The sequence below is a fragment of the Actinia tenebrosa genome, unplaced genomic scaffold, assembly GCF_029948245.1.
Source record: "Actinia tenebrosa isolate PJP-AT-01 unplaced genomic scaffold, QUT_ActTen_1.0 PGA_scaffold11__36_contigs__length_13525064, whole genome shotgun sequence".
Taxonomy (NCBI): Eukaryota; Metazoa; Cnidaria; class Anthozoa; order Actiniaria; family Actiniidae; genus Actinia; species Actinia tenebrosa.
Genome location: NW_028292571.1, coordinates 12,408,719 through 12,426,443, shown reverse-complemented (window position 1 = coordinate 12,426,443; position 17,725 = coordinate 12,408,719). Strand labels below are relative to the sequence as shown.

The window sequence follows — 17,725 nt, the reverse complement described above, 5'->3', positions numbered from 1 at the left end:
GTCTGAAATGGGGAAACATTACGCCCGAGCCTGAGGTCTATTTGCTCCTACGATTAACCGCTGTGAAAACATGTTATCCTTTATTCCTCGCGATATAAATAACAATGAAGCAGCCGCGCCATGTTGGTTGATCTAACAAACGATGGCAATGAGGAATGCTTTGTTATCGTCAACCAACATGGCGGCTATGACGTAGCATGCACCCCAAGAATAGGGGGATGCCAATCAAACAGCCGCCATGTTGGTTGATCTAACAAGAGAAGCTAATGAGGAATGCTTTGTTATATTCAACCAACATCGCGGCTATGACGTAACATGCACCCCAAGAATGGGAGCCCGCGAGGATGCCAATCAAACAGCCGCCATGTTTGTTGATCCAACAAGAAAGCTTATGAGTAATGCTTCGTTATAGTCAACCAACATCGCAGCTATGATAAAATCAAACCAAGAATACCATAGTTGGGCATATTTATTACCAACCATAAACGATTCAAAGAGTGCTTTATTACAACCTTTTTCTCCTTTTTAATTCAACATTTCATTCATGTTTATATTACCACGTTGGCCTAACAACACAGTCTCTACTAGTATCCCTCTTGATCACCCCTAAAGACTTTCGAGTTGTAGCGTTACATTGTGCATAGCTGCAATTTTTAATATACCATTTATTATTCACTAATTTATTGGTATTCATTGTTCCTTTGTGCGTTTCTCGCTCGTTCGATTATCTCCCATCTCTTGAACATTTCTGGTAGAATTTTTGGTTCGTAGAGATTCATTCTTCTTTTCTCTGCCTCTTCTGGTCTGCTAAGCTTTGAAAATCTGTAAAATATTTAAAATAAGATCTTCATTAAATAGATCCAATACGTTTGATACTTTTTTGCATTAATTTTGCGAAAATACGGCTACCAGGGGCAAATGTTCATTGGCTTTCTAAAAGTTTTTTATTATTTTTATTATTTTAAATTTTTTTATTTATTAGCTCTAATTTTCCCGTGAGGGCAGGGACACTATAACAGCTTTTTGCCAATTACAGTGGACCCTGTAGAGTTTAGCACGGGCACCGAAGATGGTCGTCACCAGCGTCTTCAGTGATTCTTTAATTACCTCCTTATACAGGGTTATATAATGAAGACAGACGGGGCCCACGTTTTTTTTGTTGTTTTTTTTTCGCGTGGTATGCAGCCATATTGGTTTGGAAAATTGATCCCACCACGCCACCATAATTGATAGCAGATATTATGGACAAAGGTGGATGCAGGGGCGGATTAAAGTAACGAGGACGTAATTAACCAGTTTCCTTGGTATGTCAAATTTCAAATTGACCAAAATTCTTCAACGTTGGGCTGAAGATATCATAGACAGCGCCAAGGCACGAAGTTTCATCACGTAATAGGAACTTAACAATCAGATCGCATTTTGCCAGCTAGCGCCCCCTCATGCACGTTTTGAGATAAAATGATGCGACGAGTAAATGTGATAAGACTGAACTTATTGTTCATGAATCTTTTAGAATTTAGACATCGGTTATAAAACTGGTGCCTTAAGCAAAATAGGTGTCATAGTTGTCTCTTTCTTTATCGTATCTTATCTTTATTGATATAAGTACAATACTCTTTTGTAATCGTCATCAGGAGATAAACAGTACTTAAAGTGGTATCTGAAAAAAAATTTCAATAGAAAGATCTCTATCTCCCCTTCATCACGGAACTATAAAACAGAATAACAGGCAATGATGTGCAAATGTTCAAAAATTCTAACCGAAAAAACTAAATCCTCAAACTAGCCTTCCGACGCTTTTACGGATAGAGATAAGTTAAACAAAAAAGTTTGTTTCGGCAAATTCAATGGCCGTCACAATGGAACTATCAAAATTATCAAGAGCTAAGATGAGCAATTTTTTAGCTGAAAATTCCTCTCACCCATGCGATTCACGTTCGATTCTGGTTCTCCGGTTTTCCTCCCACCGCATAAATCAACTACTAAACTCCACTATTGCAGTTATGGTGGATGAAGAGTACTAGTTATTCTGTAGATAGAAATTCCACTTTTAAATTTTATTTCATCTTTTTCCTTAAGACTTATGTGTGAGAAAATACTGAATAAATAATCAATGTTTTCAAAGTTTTTCTCCAACTTCCTTAATATTAAATCAATTAGGTGTTTGTAGGTTGGGTTTAACTTCCTTCGGTTAGATTTTTTACATCAACCTTTCAATACTTTTTTTATTTTACCGAGCTTTTGATCTACGCGGTCATCTTCAGGGTAACATATAAAACTTGTTACAACCGTAGGAGATAAACTTCGACATCAAAACCGAATAAGCGCGCGCACATCAATTATAGTTCGATCGATGTTAGAATTCTACCTTCCTTCAATTGCTTACTATCAATCACGTGACTTTTTTGGAGTTGACTGGGGGGCAAACAAGCGGTTGACTGGGGGACAAAACAAGTCAAAACATATCAGAATAAGTCCTCAAACTAAAGTATTTGACTATTTTCACGACATCAAACCAGAAAACAAGAGATCAAAACAACCTCCAGGATTCTACAAGCTATCAAAAAAGAGCTATTACAGGAAGTGACGTCTATTGATAGCAACCTATACCCCAAGGCAACCGAGGTACATACAAATGGTGTTACCATAACAACGGTATCGTATTGATATGTTTACGTCATAGCACTTCACAATCTTAAAGTGATAGCATCAAGAACTTTATGATCACCATCGGATTTTAAATGTTATCTTGATTAGAGCGGTTTTCGTGTGAGCGTGAAAAGCTCAGTGCCGTAAGCGTGATGTTCCGTGACCGTGATGCTTTCTAGAATTTTAATTGGCTGATTTTTTCACGCGCAATATGATTGGTCGTTGCCGTGACCTTGGCGTGACCGTGTCCACGCTGTGTTCATGCCGTGTTCCAGGTATTTGATTGGATGGAGAGTAAATTCTGGTGCATTGTGATTGGTCTGACGTATCCCTTGCCGTGTCACGAACGTATGCCGAGTGTTTCTCCGTGTTTGCGGGCGTGTTCCTGGGCCTGAGGTCTAGCGGCTAGCAGCTAGCGGTAAACCTACTTACGTTCTCTTTCTTCCACTGCCTCCCCAAGGACCAGTTGTGGCATGAGTTGGCGAAATAAGAGCGACAATCACGATAGCGGTAGCCAATAAGAACACGATTCCCCGAAGACCCATTTTTTAAAATATATGTGTCAGCGGTATCAGAACGAAAAGTAGTTGAGCCTTCAAAACAAAGAAAAAAATCAAAAAGTCATCGAAACAAAAAGCAGGAAAATCCGAAAAATTAAGATAAACAAAACAATAACCAATTGCCACAACCTTTTCGCGCACTTATACCTCACCACACCTCCCCATTGAAAATTGAATTGAGCATATCATTTGACATCTTTGAAAGAAATGATTGAAATCCCAAGAGAAGAGAAGAGAAGAGAAGAGAAGAGAAGAGAAGAGAAGAGAAGAGAAGAGAAGAGAAAAAGTTATCAGATATAATGTTTTTACCTACCTTGTGTTCGTTTTATCGCAGTGTGGTCAAAAAGCACTCAACGCTGTTGAGACTGTGTCTTATTTCTTACCCCGATTTACGAAGCAAGCCTCTTTTATCACAAGCCAAAACAATAGACCACGAAATTTACAAAAAAATAAAAACAGTCTCTATAGCAAAGAACAATTGATAAAAATCGCTATAGTAGTTTACTAGGTAGATACAGCCATACAAACTAATTACCCTAGAGAACAATTGAGCTAGGCAAAAGAACAATCAAGTAAACTATGTTGCTCAAAATCGTGAATAAACTGAGTGGGAGATGGCCGATTTCGTGTAATAAAGCGCAAGTGTTAAATCAGTAGGCCAAGCCCTCCCTGACTTAGATAAGCCCAGAGGTTGTTTCAGGGTTTGATCTCTGAGTTAGCCATGCCCTGACTTAGATCAGCCCAGAGGTTGTTTGAGGATTTGAAGTGTGAGTAAGCCATACCCTGACTTAGATCAGCCCAGAGGTTGTTTCAGGGTGTGATCTGTGACTTAGCCATGCCCTGACTTAGATCAGCCCAGAGGTTGTTTCAGGGTGTGATCTGTGACTTAGCCATGCCCTGACTTAGATCAGCCCAGAGGTTGTTTCAGGGTTCAATCTGTGAGTTAGCCATGCCCTGACTTAGATCAGCCCAGAGGTTGTTTCAGTGAATTAAAAAACTCCGGTATCATCCTTGTTCAGTTATTTTCGGCCTTCTAAATAATATTTTCTGTCCACCCCCACTATCAAACTAATGGCCTACTCGGTATTTGAATTGAATTTAGTTTTTTTCCAGTTGCTATAGGAACACTGCTGTGGGGTCTTGACGTATATATTTCTTTAATTTTTATGTATGAGGAAGTTATCTTTTTTTTGTTTTAGTTCTTTCTACTACTTAAATTACTTAACGATTTAGAATGTTCTGGGAGTAGATATCATCTTCCTTTTGTTTGTATTTGATGTCAAAAAAAAAAAAGAAATCAATTGTCACATATCGCATTTTTTTAAATGTTTCTTTATATGCCTAGCGATGGAAAGACATTACGCTTCTTCCAACAGTTGCCATGTCTCGAATGATGTGATAATTTTCCTCCCTTTTGTTCTTCGTTTTTTTCTTTCTTCTTTCTTATTGATAAGATTAATTTATCTTCTTAATCAGTTATTGAATCTTCTTCAGGGCCGTAACTAGGGGGGAGCACAGGGTGCACGTGCACCCCCCCCCCTGCCACTCCCCACTCCCATAAAAGCTTAAGGTCCGCTCATCCATCTCCTTTTTGGGGGGTTCTACTCTCTTTTGGTTACCTTTATTTATTTATTTTTATTTTGTTTTTGTTTCTTCTTTCATTTGGTTACCTTTTTTTTGGTTCTGCTTTCTTTCGGTTACCAATTTTTTTTCTCTTTTTTTATTTTTGGTTCTGCTTTCTTAAAAGAAACGACCAATGGTCCGATTTTATTCCATGTTCACCCTCCCTGTAAAAGTTCTGGTTACAGCCCTGTTCTTTCCTTCTTTATTCTCTATCATTCGTACCCTCATTTTCTTTCTTCCATTAAAGTTTTTATTTATTTTCGATGACCCTTTCCTATTAGTTCCTCAATTTACATTTGTTGTCTCGTTTTCGAAGCCCTTTCTTTGGCTTTCTTTTTTCAACTTTATATTTTCCTTTTTCCCCTTCTTTTTCCCCTTCTTTATCCCCTTTCATTTTTCCTATATTTTCTTTCCAGTTTTTTTACTAAATGGACGTCATCTTGGAAATATGTCCCCTAAAATAGCTCTCCAAATGGACTGTAATGCCAACTCGATCCAGTTTTCTCCTCCGGCAATAAAATTTTGGTTGCCATGAAGGATGCAATGCAGGTAACTCAGCATTTTTTTAATTATAAGCTTGCACGCTCGAATGATCAAAACTGGAATCATTTTGCTTGGATTGTTAAGCACTTGTGAGGAATTTTAAAGACAATATTTAAAAAAAAGTTGTTGCCAGAGTTTTGCAACAATCATTATCATCTCATCCAAAGACTACCGAATAAGTAACGTTATAGCTCGTATAACAAAAATAGCAATCGATAACTTAGTAAAGTCATTGTTTTTAGTTTTTTTTAAACTCCTTTCGAGTGTCTCTTAACAGCCTAACACTGCGAAGAAACATTTTAACAAGTTTTTAGAAGCAACCTTTATTTCTAGATACCCTTTATTATTACAACACTCATGATTGTAAGCTGCACAGCTGCTACTAGCGTTTTAATATGCAGCCCGTAAAGTCCTCCACTGATCTTGTAAAGCGCCAGGTCACGGAAATGGCGCTATATAAATTCGAATTATTATTATTATTATTATTATTATTATTATTATTATTATTTTTATTATTATTAATAATAATATTATTATTATTATATTAATATATTTGTTATTTTATATCCATAATCTCTTTATTAACGTTATTATAAATTTTATTATTGTTATTATTTTTATTATTATTAATAGTTAATTGAGTTCTATCATAAGAAGAATATATATTATTTCAATGGCATTGAGATTATGAACTTTAAATCCTATAGTTTTTCATTTTATTTTTGTTGATCATTATCTTAAAATATTAAGCATTGGAACTTTAGTAGCTTTGGAGCGAGTGTATTTCTATTTCTATTAAGACATGCATAGACTATTAAGGTTTATTATTATTATTATCATTATCAATTAATCATCATTATTGTTATTATTATTATTATTATTATTCGATATTAGGATGCTTCTATTCATCTGTTACTGCGCGAAAATTTGCTACATTTAATTTGCACAATTTCTATATAAGTATTACATGAACCGACTGCTACGTAATTCTCCAATACTAGCATCTATCTATTTAGCTGTTGGAAACATTCAATACGCGATTACCCGGAGCAATTTTCTCTGCAACTTCCTTCGCAACAGCGTTGCGGCACAGGTGTCTACACGGTGCAACGGAGACGCAATCGTTACCCAAAGTAGATACGAATTCTACTTTTCGCAACGATTGCTGCAACTTATCTCGCAACACTTTCTTTCAAATTGCCCTGTAGGTTACACGCTGCGATGCTCCATAGGCAAGCTTGTGTCGCAACACTGTTACGAGACAAGTTGCAGAGAAAAATGCGCGTGTAATCGCGCCTTTAGCAAGTCATGCGACAAAGTTTAAATAAGCCAGGGCTTTTGGAGAGGGGGCATTATGAAATTCCCGGAAGTTCTACATTGAATAAAAGCATCCCCATGAATAGACGATTCCCGGGATGCGCGAATGCTTTCATAAATATCGCAGGCGCAGACAATAAAACGAGGCATTTATCGGGCAGTGTGATAAACCATTAGAAACCGTAGAGTTGAAGGCATTTTCTAAAACCCTCGAACAAAATTTTTTTCCGAAGTGAGCAACTTTTTCCAAAAGTTTTTATCCTCCTCCCCAACTAAAAGAAACTTCAAAGTATCCTATCGTTAACATTGCTCTGAAAGTCTTTAATGTGTTTTCCATAGCACGCGTAATAGTCTTGCCCGAAAATGCCTCGTTTTCGAATCTGAGCATGCGATACTTTTGACAGCGCTCGAGCATCTCGAAAAAGGTCTATTCGGCTGTTTCAGCCTAGCTTTTGCTTCTAACATATCAAAGCATGCAATAGCTTTCATGGGATACAATCTTCCATCAATCGGATGACATCTATCAACACGCTGAGGACGACAAAGTTTCGATAGATCTTGACATTAGCAGGAGTAGGAGGCACGTGCTGAAAGAGATCATGAGAAGGCGGTCAAATTCATAATCAAGTAAATCCAAGTAGGGAACCTCGTTCCCGACAAACTGTCCCGACAACTCTTTACCGACTGCTAACAAACTGTTCCCGACAACTTGTTCCCGACAAACTGTCCCCGACAACTCTTTACCGTCTGCTAACAAACTGTCCCCGACAACTATTTACCGACTGCTAAACTGTTCCCGACAAACTATCCCCGACAACTCTCTATCGACTGCTAACAAACTGTCCCCAACAACTCTTTACCGACTGCTCACAAACTGTCCCCAACAACTCTTTACCGACTGCTCACAACTTGTTCCCGACAACTTGTTCCCGACAACTCTCTATCGACTGCTAACAAACTGTCCCCAACAACTCTTTACCGACTGCTCACAAACTGTCCCCAACAACTCTTTACCGACTGCTCACAAATTGTTCCCGACAACTTGTTCCCGACAAAACCGTCCCTGACAAAACCGTCCCCGACAACTCGTGACCCCTATCGGCTTCCGTAGATAGGTGTGATTGAAAAGTTTGTTCCAAGACAACTTTAAAAGCCGGTTAAATACCGTGCGACTTTGGACCGTAGTAAGGAAATTCTTTACTTGTGCGTCCAGTTCAGTTTCATTCAAGTCCCTGCCCTTCGGGAGTGTCAGCTTTGTCGGATATACCTGCATAAAAAAATAAACTGTCATAAGCTTTTTATAATGATCATGAAAGTACGTTACCTCACCTTTCATTTGACACAATACTAAAGAATTTGGTATTACATAATTTCAAATAATATGAAATTCCAAAAGTACCGAATTTTTTAAATATTTTGACAACTGTTTAACCTTTATATGATAAAAAGAACTATAGAATTTTGAAGACATTTTACCCTTTAGTTTTTGTGCGAACGATGTTTTCTTATCGTCAATAAATAAAAATTATTGGAGTTCCTGTTCTGGGCATACTTGTGCTCAACCTTGCGCGCGCGCGCGCGTACAAAAACTATATGGAGCCACCTTAGGTTGTATCGTGTTGAAATATTAACTAAACATTAATAGAGATTACTTCACGGTTAGTGAGCGCGTACGGTTTTTATTCACGAGTTGTGAAGAATCAAACGGTCGAGCGAGTCTTCGAGCGAATAAAAACCGTACAAGCGAACTAACCATGATGTAATTTATTTATTTTAGAAGTACTGAGATATTACAAGTAAAGATTTTTTGAACTTGGAGTTGAGAGAAAAATTTATTGAACCTCGAACAATTGGTTCGAACTGAAATAGAAATGCCCGCTCTTTCTAATAGTGTGATAAACTTGTAAATATAAGTATACTTAGATCAGAATTGTGTACTTGTTCAATATTAAAGTGAAAACCAATAAAAAAATAACCTAATGACTAATACACGAAAAACATAATACTTCCTTTTCCTTTCTGTTTGAGTTCTCATTGCTTTGATTGCAAGGCTTTTCGTGTCTATTCAAAGTCAGCGTCTTTGATGATGTTCACCCAATAATTTTTCTTCTTTAGATATCGCTTTCCTTTCGTTTGTAAAAGTTCCCTTAGGAGTACCACATCGTGTCTTTTTTCTAGTGTTTTCGTTTTCCTGGCTCTCGATAAACTCAGTGATTGAGTCGATTTGAGCAAATCTTGAGCAACAACCTGCCATGTTTAAGAACTTTTGACAACAAACACTCAAACGCAAGCTGACACTTTCTGCAAAAAGCGCGGGAAAACTCGATACGACTTTTTTCACTAGTGAAAAATATCGTATAGGCAATCACAGTGCTGATACGATGTTCTTCACTAGTGAAGAAAAACGTATAGCCAATAAGATCGCTTCCCGTTTTTGTGATATGATTTTTATCAAATAGCTTGCGAACATGTAAATCTCAGTACTTATATAATAAACCATGTTCTGAGAAGCTTAAACATAAAGCAAGACCCATTTATAGAAATAATAAGTTCATTAGTTCTCGGAGATAGTAAGGACTTTAAGTGCGTGACTTCATATTTAGTCTCCTCCACGGCCTTCATTAGTTTCGATCCCAGATCCTCACGTGGAAAGGGCCCGTGAGGATCTGGGACCGATACTAATGACGACGGCGGAGGAGACGTCTACTTCATAGTTTACTTCATCTTTTTTATAAGTTTCAATTGCCTGATCAAACTTATATTTCAGTAAGAAGTAATTCCCATAGACATTTACTTTTCCTTCCTTCAGAACGAGTAATTGCACGTTGTACTTTCGGGTATATTTCAACTGATTTTGTAGCCATTTTCAAGAATATGAAATAATAAAATATCCCACCAAAATGCGTTTTTATTTATTTATTTATTTTATTTTTTGTGGGTGTCTTTTGCTTATGTTAATGCCCCCAAATTTTAGCATAGTTTGACATTCTCTTACCTTACGAATGCGTCTCACAATTTCATAAACATAACTCGTGAGATCCTTCGCATGATAAGCCAGTGCTTTATTCATGGGGTTTTGATTACGTTCGTATATGAAGATTAGGCCGAGGGGAAATCGAAACGTATCGAGCTGAGGATAAAGGGTTTCAAGCTTGGAATTTAGCTGAAACAAAAAGCGAATTCATTCGTTTAGGGAACATCTCAAATGCACTAGCAGACTGCGACCTCAGTCGTTTTATCATGCATGCAGCTTTGAACAGGGGTGCTTACCATTTAAACCAATGCCATCTGGTTGGAAATTCATTTGCTAGTTGCAAGAAAATAGCAAAAAACTTTGACTTTCGAAAAAATGGTACACGCGTGTACCAGAACCAAAAAGAGCAAGAAAAGTGGATTGCATCAATCGAAAGACCGAGTTTTTCGGAACTTTAATTCCTATCGGAACGATGCATACCATTTCTTTCCAAATTATGAAAATCAATTACGTTTTCCAGTGGATGAGGGGAAATGCCAAGACAATCCAGTTTTATTAAATCAGTGGTGCTTACCATTTACCAGGAATTAAAACCGGAAATTCCGATTGAAAAACAAATGGCATTTGTCAGGTCAATCGAAAAGTTCTGGAAAGCTCGGTCTTTCGATAGAGGCAATCCACTTTTCCCGCTCTTTTCGGTTCTCCCGGTAGACGCGTGGGGTGTACCATTTTTCGAAAGTCAAAGGTTCACGCTATTTTCTTTATAATTATAACTATATTATTCCAACTGAGCCAAATTGTGGAAGCCATGCCACCCGGTTAGCTCAGTTGGTAAGAGCGTCGGTCTGTTGTGCGGGAAGTCTTGGTCGAAGCATCGGCTGGACCAACGCTCAGGGTCTTAAAATAACTGAGGAGAAAGTTGCGGCTGCAAATAATTAGACCTTCGCGTGGCTCGGATGATTACGATAATGGCGGTCCCGTCCCTAGAGACGTGAAAAGAGGACCACAATTAAGTTCATCAGTTGAATTACTGTTAAGTGATATTCTTTATAAACAAAGTTACTTTATTTATATGGTAAGTGGGTTCTGTAGTGTTTGCAAATTGGAACAAAGATGCAGAACGTATGACGCGACCTTAACTCTCTCTGTAAATGTTACTTTGAGGGATGAACATCTTACGAAAGTACACTACTACTGAGTCGTTACTTGGCTGGTGGATATATAGCGGACTATTGCATTTGAGCTACAATTACAATTTAATGAATGTTTACTAGATCATCTTTCTGCCACAGCTACCACAAAGCTAGTCAAGAAAGATTAAATCTAGCAATTACATGAAAATTAAAATCCAAACCCTAAAATCATGCATGAGTATACTCACCGACATATTATGACAAAGTCGAACATTCGAGTTAAGAGTCACCAAACGCAAATTGTATATGGGAGGGTTCAGAAGTGTTCTGTTTACGAATGGATACTTTTGCAGAAACTGTTTAATTAAACAAATGCAACAGTTTTAGTTACAGTGCGAATCGAAAAACCGTGGACACCTAAAAATATTTCAAGAATGTTTCTTAACCAATCAGAAACATTATTGTTATCTTTCCGTTATGTTGTGGTTAGAAAGTCAATTCATATTGGTTAAAGAACAATAGAACATTCTTGGAATATTTCAAGGTGCCCAAAGTTTTTCGATTCACTCTGTAACAAAATCGGCTGTAGTGTAAAACATCACAAAACGGAAAATGTTTGGTTGCCATAGAAAAGGATACATATAAACGTATAGCAACCAAAATTGGACTTGGCAAATGGTTAATTGCGTAACATGCAATGATACAGTTTTGGATTGCTCTTTCCCAAAGAGAAAAAGAAAAGGTCTGGGTATTCCTTGAGTAAATAAATAATTGTTAATATTATTTTAGTTTGCAATACTTTTTAAAGTGCTACTACGACGAAAATCGCTCAAACTTGGACTCAGCTGAAACTTCCTAAGAATACTCTTTAAAGGTCCAATAATCACTGTATGAAGTGTTTTCTCGATATTCAGGACGAAAGTATGATATTTTTACGATTACTTTTTGGAGTCTGTGACGTCATACACTCAACATCAAACATTGCTACATATATTTCTTTGTATATAAATCCTTAATTTATTTTATTCCTATGAAGCCCAAAGGTGGCTAATGTGCTTATTTCACATTACTTGTGACTATAATTTATATTTTGGGGTGTTTGGGTATTTCTTTCTCCCTTTACTACTGATATTTTGATCATAAACTACAAAGAAATGTATGGAGCGATGTTCGATGTTGAGTGTATGACGTCAAAGACTCCAAAAAATAATCGTAAAAATATCATACTTTCGTCCTGAATATCGAGAAAACACTTCATACAGTGATTATTGGACCTTTAAAGAGTATTCTTAGGAAGTTTCAGCTGAATCCAAGTTTGAGCGATTTTCGTCGTAGTAGCACTTTAAAGATTTGCCCTTTCTTTTTCAAGTCTTCTGCCTCTCGTAGATACTGAATCAGTTCTCTTTGGTGATCGACCATTGACTCTTAATGATCTATTCTGGGGAATTTGATTCAAAGAGGTCGGCCAGTTCAAAGATCAAGATTTTAAAGATTCCTAGTCAACTACAATGCACTGCGCCCCTATGTAATTGTTTACATCGTTCGCCTATATCGTTCTCGAAGCTCTGCACTGCGCCCCTATATTTAACACTTATTGACTGGGACCGAGGGAAACATTGTGTTTTGTGGTCCCTCGACGGCGATGTCTCCTGTTTTGTGTTTTGTTATATACAAACTGTCAAAGAACACAAAGCAATTGCTTGATTCTTTGATTATTTTATTTTGAAAAATTTAGAAAAACTTAGAAATACATTTCCAGGAAAATCGGCTTCCGGTATTGTTATTACCGGTCAACAACATATTGTTGCCCGCTGAGAGCCGTTGCCGGGGAAACATCAAAACTTGTTCACGTTCAAATGATACCCTCTCGACCAATCAGAGTACGAAAAAAAGGACTTTGACAGTTGGTATATAACAATATTGTCCGAGTACATCGTTCGCCTACATCGTTCTCGAAGCTCTTCAATACACTTGTCAAAGCAACATTTCTGCACTGAATTTGACGTCACATCATTAATATATTGGAAGTATAAAGACCAAATTCAAAACTCGCACCGATGTGAGGCTTAAGGTGTGAACAAAGGAATCTGGCGTGACTCGTGACTTTTGAATCACGCCAGATTACTTTGAGTCACGCCAGATCCCTTTGTTCACAACTTAAGCCTCACATCGGTGCGAGTTTTGAATTTGGTCTATAAACCTTGAAGCCTCTAAGATGCATCACTCAAATCATTCAAAAATATTTCACCATTTAACTATTCACTTCATACAGAAAGAATCAATGCTGAAAATTTTGAGTAAGGTGTCATAGTCACTTTAAAGTGCTACTTGGACGAAAATCGGTCCAAAATTAAAACTCTTTCATCCGAGCTGACACTTTGCTGAAATAATCTTGAATACATTGAGAACCACTCACTGAAATATCTTTCTGATATTCGAAAGGAAAGGGCCAAAATTTTACGATTTATTTTCGTCCGCCATTAATTTCTTGTTACTAGAATTCGGCTCAAGAAGACTGGCGCGAGTAAGGTATGACGTCATGCATTGAACCCAAACCAAAACATTTGTGGCTAATGTATGTACCATGTTCGTAAAACTCGGTTTATTTGCTTTATTCAGAAAATATATAATGTTTCATTCGATTCCTCAACTACTATATGACCAAACAATGTCTAGGCGCTGAATTTTTTTTTTTCCCAGTTCCAATATTATCACAACAAAGCTCAGGACGCATGGGAGAGATTTTAGCGGCTCCATCGCGCGAAGTGACAGGGAGATTCGGGATTCATTAGGATCATTCTAAGGATAACAACTTTTCAAGGTATATTTTCATACAAGCGCAAAGAGCAACCTCACAATTGGGTCCGCGAGACATCCGACACAAAAGTAAAATCTACGAGCTGAGTGACAGACGCCGCTGTCGGGCGAGTAATAAATAAGAAACCTTTGACATGTTTTTTTACAAAGATGATATTAGATAATCGTATGCGTTTACCTATTGAATGCATAACAAACATTTTGGAGCAAATAATAAACGTCCTGTAGCAAATCAGGAGAATTACGAGCTCACATTCTAAATTATTCGGCACATAGATCTAAGTAATCCAAAAGGCAATGGCAGATTTTTTTATAACATCAATAGCTGTTAGATTATATTGAATCTTCAAATTTAAGATCTTTATATCATGGACAGTATGTAGCAAATACAAATAATGGAATGAAAGTTAGGAATTCTTATGAAAACCTCTTCGCAAGCATTGCTTCTTCTTCTAGTTCGGCTTCATCTTCTCTCTTATACACGATAACTTCTTCGTTGGTAGCAACTGGTTCTAACTCTTCAGGATTGACAAAGAGAGCGTCCAAAGGACTTTCAACCATTTGAAAATGTATCAAAGCTTTAAAAAAAGTGTACTGAGTTCATTCTTTTCACGATAACGCGTTAAAACATCAAATAAATTTCAGGTAATCGAACAAGAAATGTATGGTGAATGCGACGCTAACTTGAATGGATTGCATGTATGACGTCACAGAGAGAAACCGCTGTACATAATGACTCTTTGGCCGTGAGACAAACAAATTAATGGCGGACGAAAATCAACCATAAAATTTCGGCACTTTTCTTTCGAATATCAGAAAGATATTTCATGAGTAATTATTAATGTATCAAAGAGTAAGGTTTATACTTCCAACATGTTAATGACGGTGACTTCAGGTGGGGTATTTGAGTGTGTTTGTCATAGTAACTAGTAATACTAAATGCTGGCCATAATGAGAAAGCAAATTACTAAAAACCTTCATGTAAAACATGAATAAAATATTGATGCCTTCCATATACTGTTTGTGTGAACTATTTCAATTTTGTATACAGTCAATTAAAAAAACGTTGTCGTCGACCGGCTCAAGCCTACGCGACTGGACCGAAAGGAATATTGGTAAAAATCACTGAAGCGGTTAAATATTCGTTCTGAATTAATTGTTCCTGCTAGTGATAAGATAATAATGGCGAGAAACAATCCATCAAATGCATGTTTTGGGGTTAGTAGGGAAAGAAAAACAAAGTAGTTATGATTCAGTTCACAATTTCGAAAATATGAAGGCATTAAAAAAACGTCTCCTTCAACACTTCCCGCTCGCCTACGAAGGTTCGTGCTGTAAATCAGGCATAACTAGTCAGATAAAATTATGGAGTCACTCGGCTTCAATGATTGCTACCCAGAGTTCCTTAGGCTTGAGTTGGTCGACGACAACATTTTTTGAATTGACTGTATTAATTGAAGCCCGTGATAGTCATTAACATAATGGAAGTGTAAACCTTCATCAGTCAAACTAAGAAACAATTTACCATTCAACTATTTCATTTACAACAAGTACTGAAAGTATTGTCAAAGTGGTTAGCTGCATTTTAAATAGAACTGACGCTCTAGGATTAGTTATCTTTGCTTATTTCACAAAAGATTTCCCTTTATACCTACCAAACTCCTGATAAATTTTGTATAGTATGTAGTTTGTCTGATTAGAAATGCAATCTCACTTATCCTTGACCTGGGGCATAAAGGACAACGATGTTGATTCACTATAACAACATGGTTATTTTAATTTTGTGGCGCGGTAACTCCAGTCTGACTCGTTGGTGGTGCAGCAAAGACCATAGTAAGTACGATGCTCATTACATTGAAAACAATAACTTTCTTCAATTCCATCTCTCTAAGAAAAAAATAAACAAATTATTGGTTATAATTAACGCTCGCATTTTTGTCTTTAAAGTGTATATCAAGGGGGGAAAAAAATTATTTTCAAAATCACTTATATGTGAACAGTGTAGTACTATGGTTGCAGTATTTTTGTATGTGGACTTCTCTTTCCAGAGATATAAACATTTGAAATATCAATATGCAAATGAGATGACGTAAATTCAAGACTAATTTGTTATACAAAAATGCTGTTGCGGAAAGTACTGCTTCTCACAGCTGAAATATATGGCTTTGTTCACTTTTAGGCTAATTTCACTTCGGAGCACTTGTCGTAAATCACATTGCAAAATGTAACCCATTCTTGAATTTACGTCATCTCATTTGCATATTGATACTCAAATGCTAATTCACCATTTTCCATACATCGGTTCACTGGTCAAACACAAAGCATTCAGTCGAGGTTGCATGGTTCAAATTTGAATAATCCTTTGAAAGTACCTTGACGCCTCGCTTGAGCACTTTGTGTTTGACCAGTGAACCGATGTATGGACAATGGTGAATCTCTGAAAAGAGAAGACCACATACAAAACTACTGCAACCACAGTACTACACTGTTCACATATTAGTGATTTTGAAATAATCTTAGGCTGCTCAATATATCGACAATATGAGGTCATCAGAAAAAATGGTCGCCATTTTCAAAAACTCCAATATCTTTTGAAGGAAAAAGATACTTGAAAAAGGAAAGTGATATTTCACTTCACTATCAAAGGTCTTTCAATCCAGGCAAAAAGAAAGAAAAAAAAGCAAGACAGAAATTTGATCGTACTTGCACTTTAACCAATTATTATAACTATATAGATACCTTGGCTGTCTTTCTTTCTCTCATAGAGCAATCAGTGTTGGTTTCCCTTGGATAATAGATACCCCAGAGTTGTAGGTTGGCACTCGGTAGCACTGTCTTTTATACCTAAAACTCCCTGTAAAACTCCGCCTAGACGTATAATATCTTATACAGAGAGCCGCTATGATAATCGAGCATGCTGCAAGATGAATATCGAGGTTTTATTTGGTTCTTTTTTAAGTCTCAAGTCAGCACTTCAAACTTGTTTTTTCCCCTAGCTTTTGTTCATCCTCAAAAACAAGAATATTCCCCTTCACAGTTCCCTGCGCCATCTTGAAAGGCAGCCGTGCCTTTGCATCGAAGCGAGACGAAAAAGCATGTTACCCCCCTCCCCCCCCCCCTATTTATTGGTTGGTGTACATATCAAATAAAAACATATTTTATCTTATCTGACGTAGTGACAGTAACTAGGGAGGTAGAACAATGAATGCTGGATCGATGAATTGATATTGTACGTCTTCAACTAGTATTGAGCTTTCGGTAATTTCAACGAGCCTATATTGCTTAGAGAGCATTAGCGGTTTTTTTTCCTTTTGGGATCTATGGACCTAACTCTAAAGGACCTAACTCTAAAGGACCTAACTCTAAAGGACCTAACTCTAAAGGACCTAACTCTAAAGGACCTAACTATAAAGGACCTAACTATAAAGGACCTAACTATATAGGACCTAACTAATATAAAGGACCTAACTATGTAGCTTCAAAAATAGCTTTATGAATAAGTTACATCCTATACAGTCAATTCAAAAAAATTTGTCGTCGACCAACTCAAGTCTACGCGACTGGACTGAAAGGAACTCTGGGTAGCAAACATTGAAGCCGAGTTGATTCCATAATTTTATCTGACTAGTTATGCCTGGTTTACAGCACGAACCTTCGTAGGCGAGCGGGAAGTGTTGGAGGGAACGTTTTTAAAATGCCTTCATACTTTCGGAATTGTGAACTGAATCATAACTACTTTGTTTATCTTTCCTTAAACCCGAAGACATGCATTTGATGGATTGTTTCTCGCCATTATTATCTTATCACTAGCAGGAACAATTCATTCAGAACTAATATTTAACCGCTTCAGTGATTTTACCCATATTCCTTTCGGTCCAGTCGCGTAGGCTTGAGCCGGTCGACGACAACGTTTTTTGAATTGACTGTATATAATAGGCCCTTTGCATCCAGCAAAAGTTACAGTTTAAATAAGGAAAGTCCATATCTTTTGCCAGTTAGTATCAACCACTTGCTGGCAAAAGGCCTATTGGTAGATAGGCGGCTTTCCTATACAACACAGCCATTCATATTGTATACACCTATTTGTTGCACTGACTGCAAATTGTAGT

At 37.2% G+C, this 17,725-nt stretch overlaps 1 protein-coding gene and 1 long non-coding RNA gene across 3 annotated transcripts; both read right to left on the bottom strand.

Moving 5' to 3' along the window:
* Positions 1–484: 484 nt before the first annotated feature.
* Positions 485–3,260, bottom strand: LOC116305702 (uncharacterized). Its single transcript, XR_016119335.1, has 2 exons — positions 3,082–3,260; positions 485–822 (listed from the first exon to the last, which is right to left on the bottom strand). It is a non-coding gene; the product is annotated as an uncharacterized LOC116305702 (long non-coding RNA).
* Positions 3,261–6,324: 3,064 nt separating this feature from the next.
* On the bottom strand, positions 6,325–16,418 carry LOC148912602 (uncharacterized). 2 transcript variants are annotated; one of them, XM_089027724.1, is made up of 6 exons: positions 16,356–16,418; positions 15,272–15,503; positions 11,048–11,155; positions 9,688–9,855; positions 7,858–7,959; positions 6,325–7,279 (listed from the first exon to the last, which is right to left on the bottom strand). In XM_089027724.1, the coding sequence occupies exons 3-6, from the start codon at positions 11,051–11,053 to the stop codon at positions 7,178–7,180; spliced, it is 378 nt and encodes a 125-aa protein (XP_088883850.1). In that variant the 5' UTR covers positions 11,054–11,155; positions 15,272–15,503; positions 16,356–16,418; the 3' UTR covers positions 6,325–7,177. The 2 variants fall into 2 exon arrangements, with proteins under 2 accessions (XP_088883850.1, XP_088883849.1); XM_089027723.1 differs by lacking the exon at positions 6,325–7,279 and having other exon boundaries at positions 7,678–7,959.
* Positions 16,419–17,725: the final 1,307 nt, after the last annotated feature.

Excerpts from the sequence above, each read along its gene's own strand:
- LOC148912602 (XM_089027723.1), bottom strand. Across the intron at positions 7,960-9,687 it reads TTGTGAGACGCATTCGTAAG|GTATATCCGACAAAGCTGAC; the intron begins GTAAGAGAATGT and ends TTTTTTATGCAG.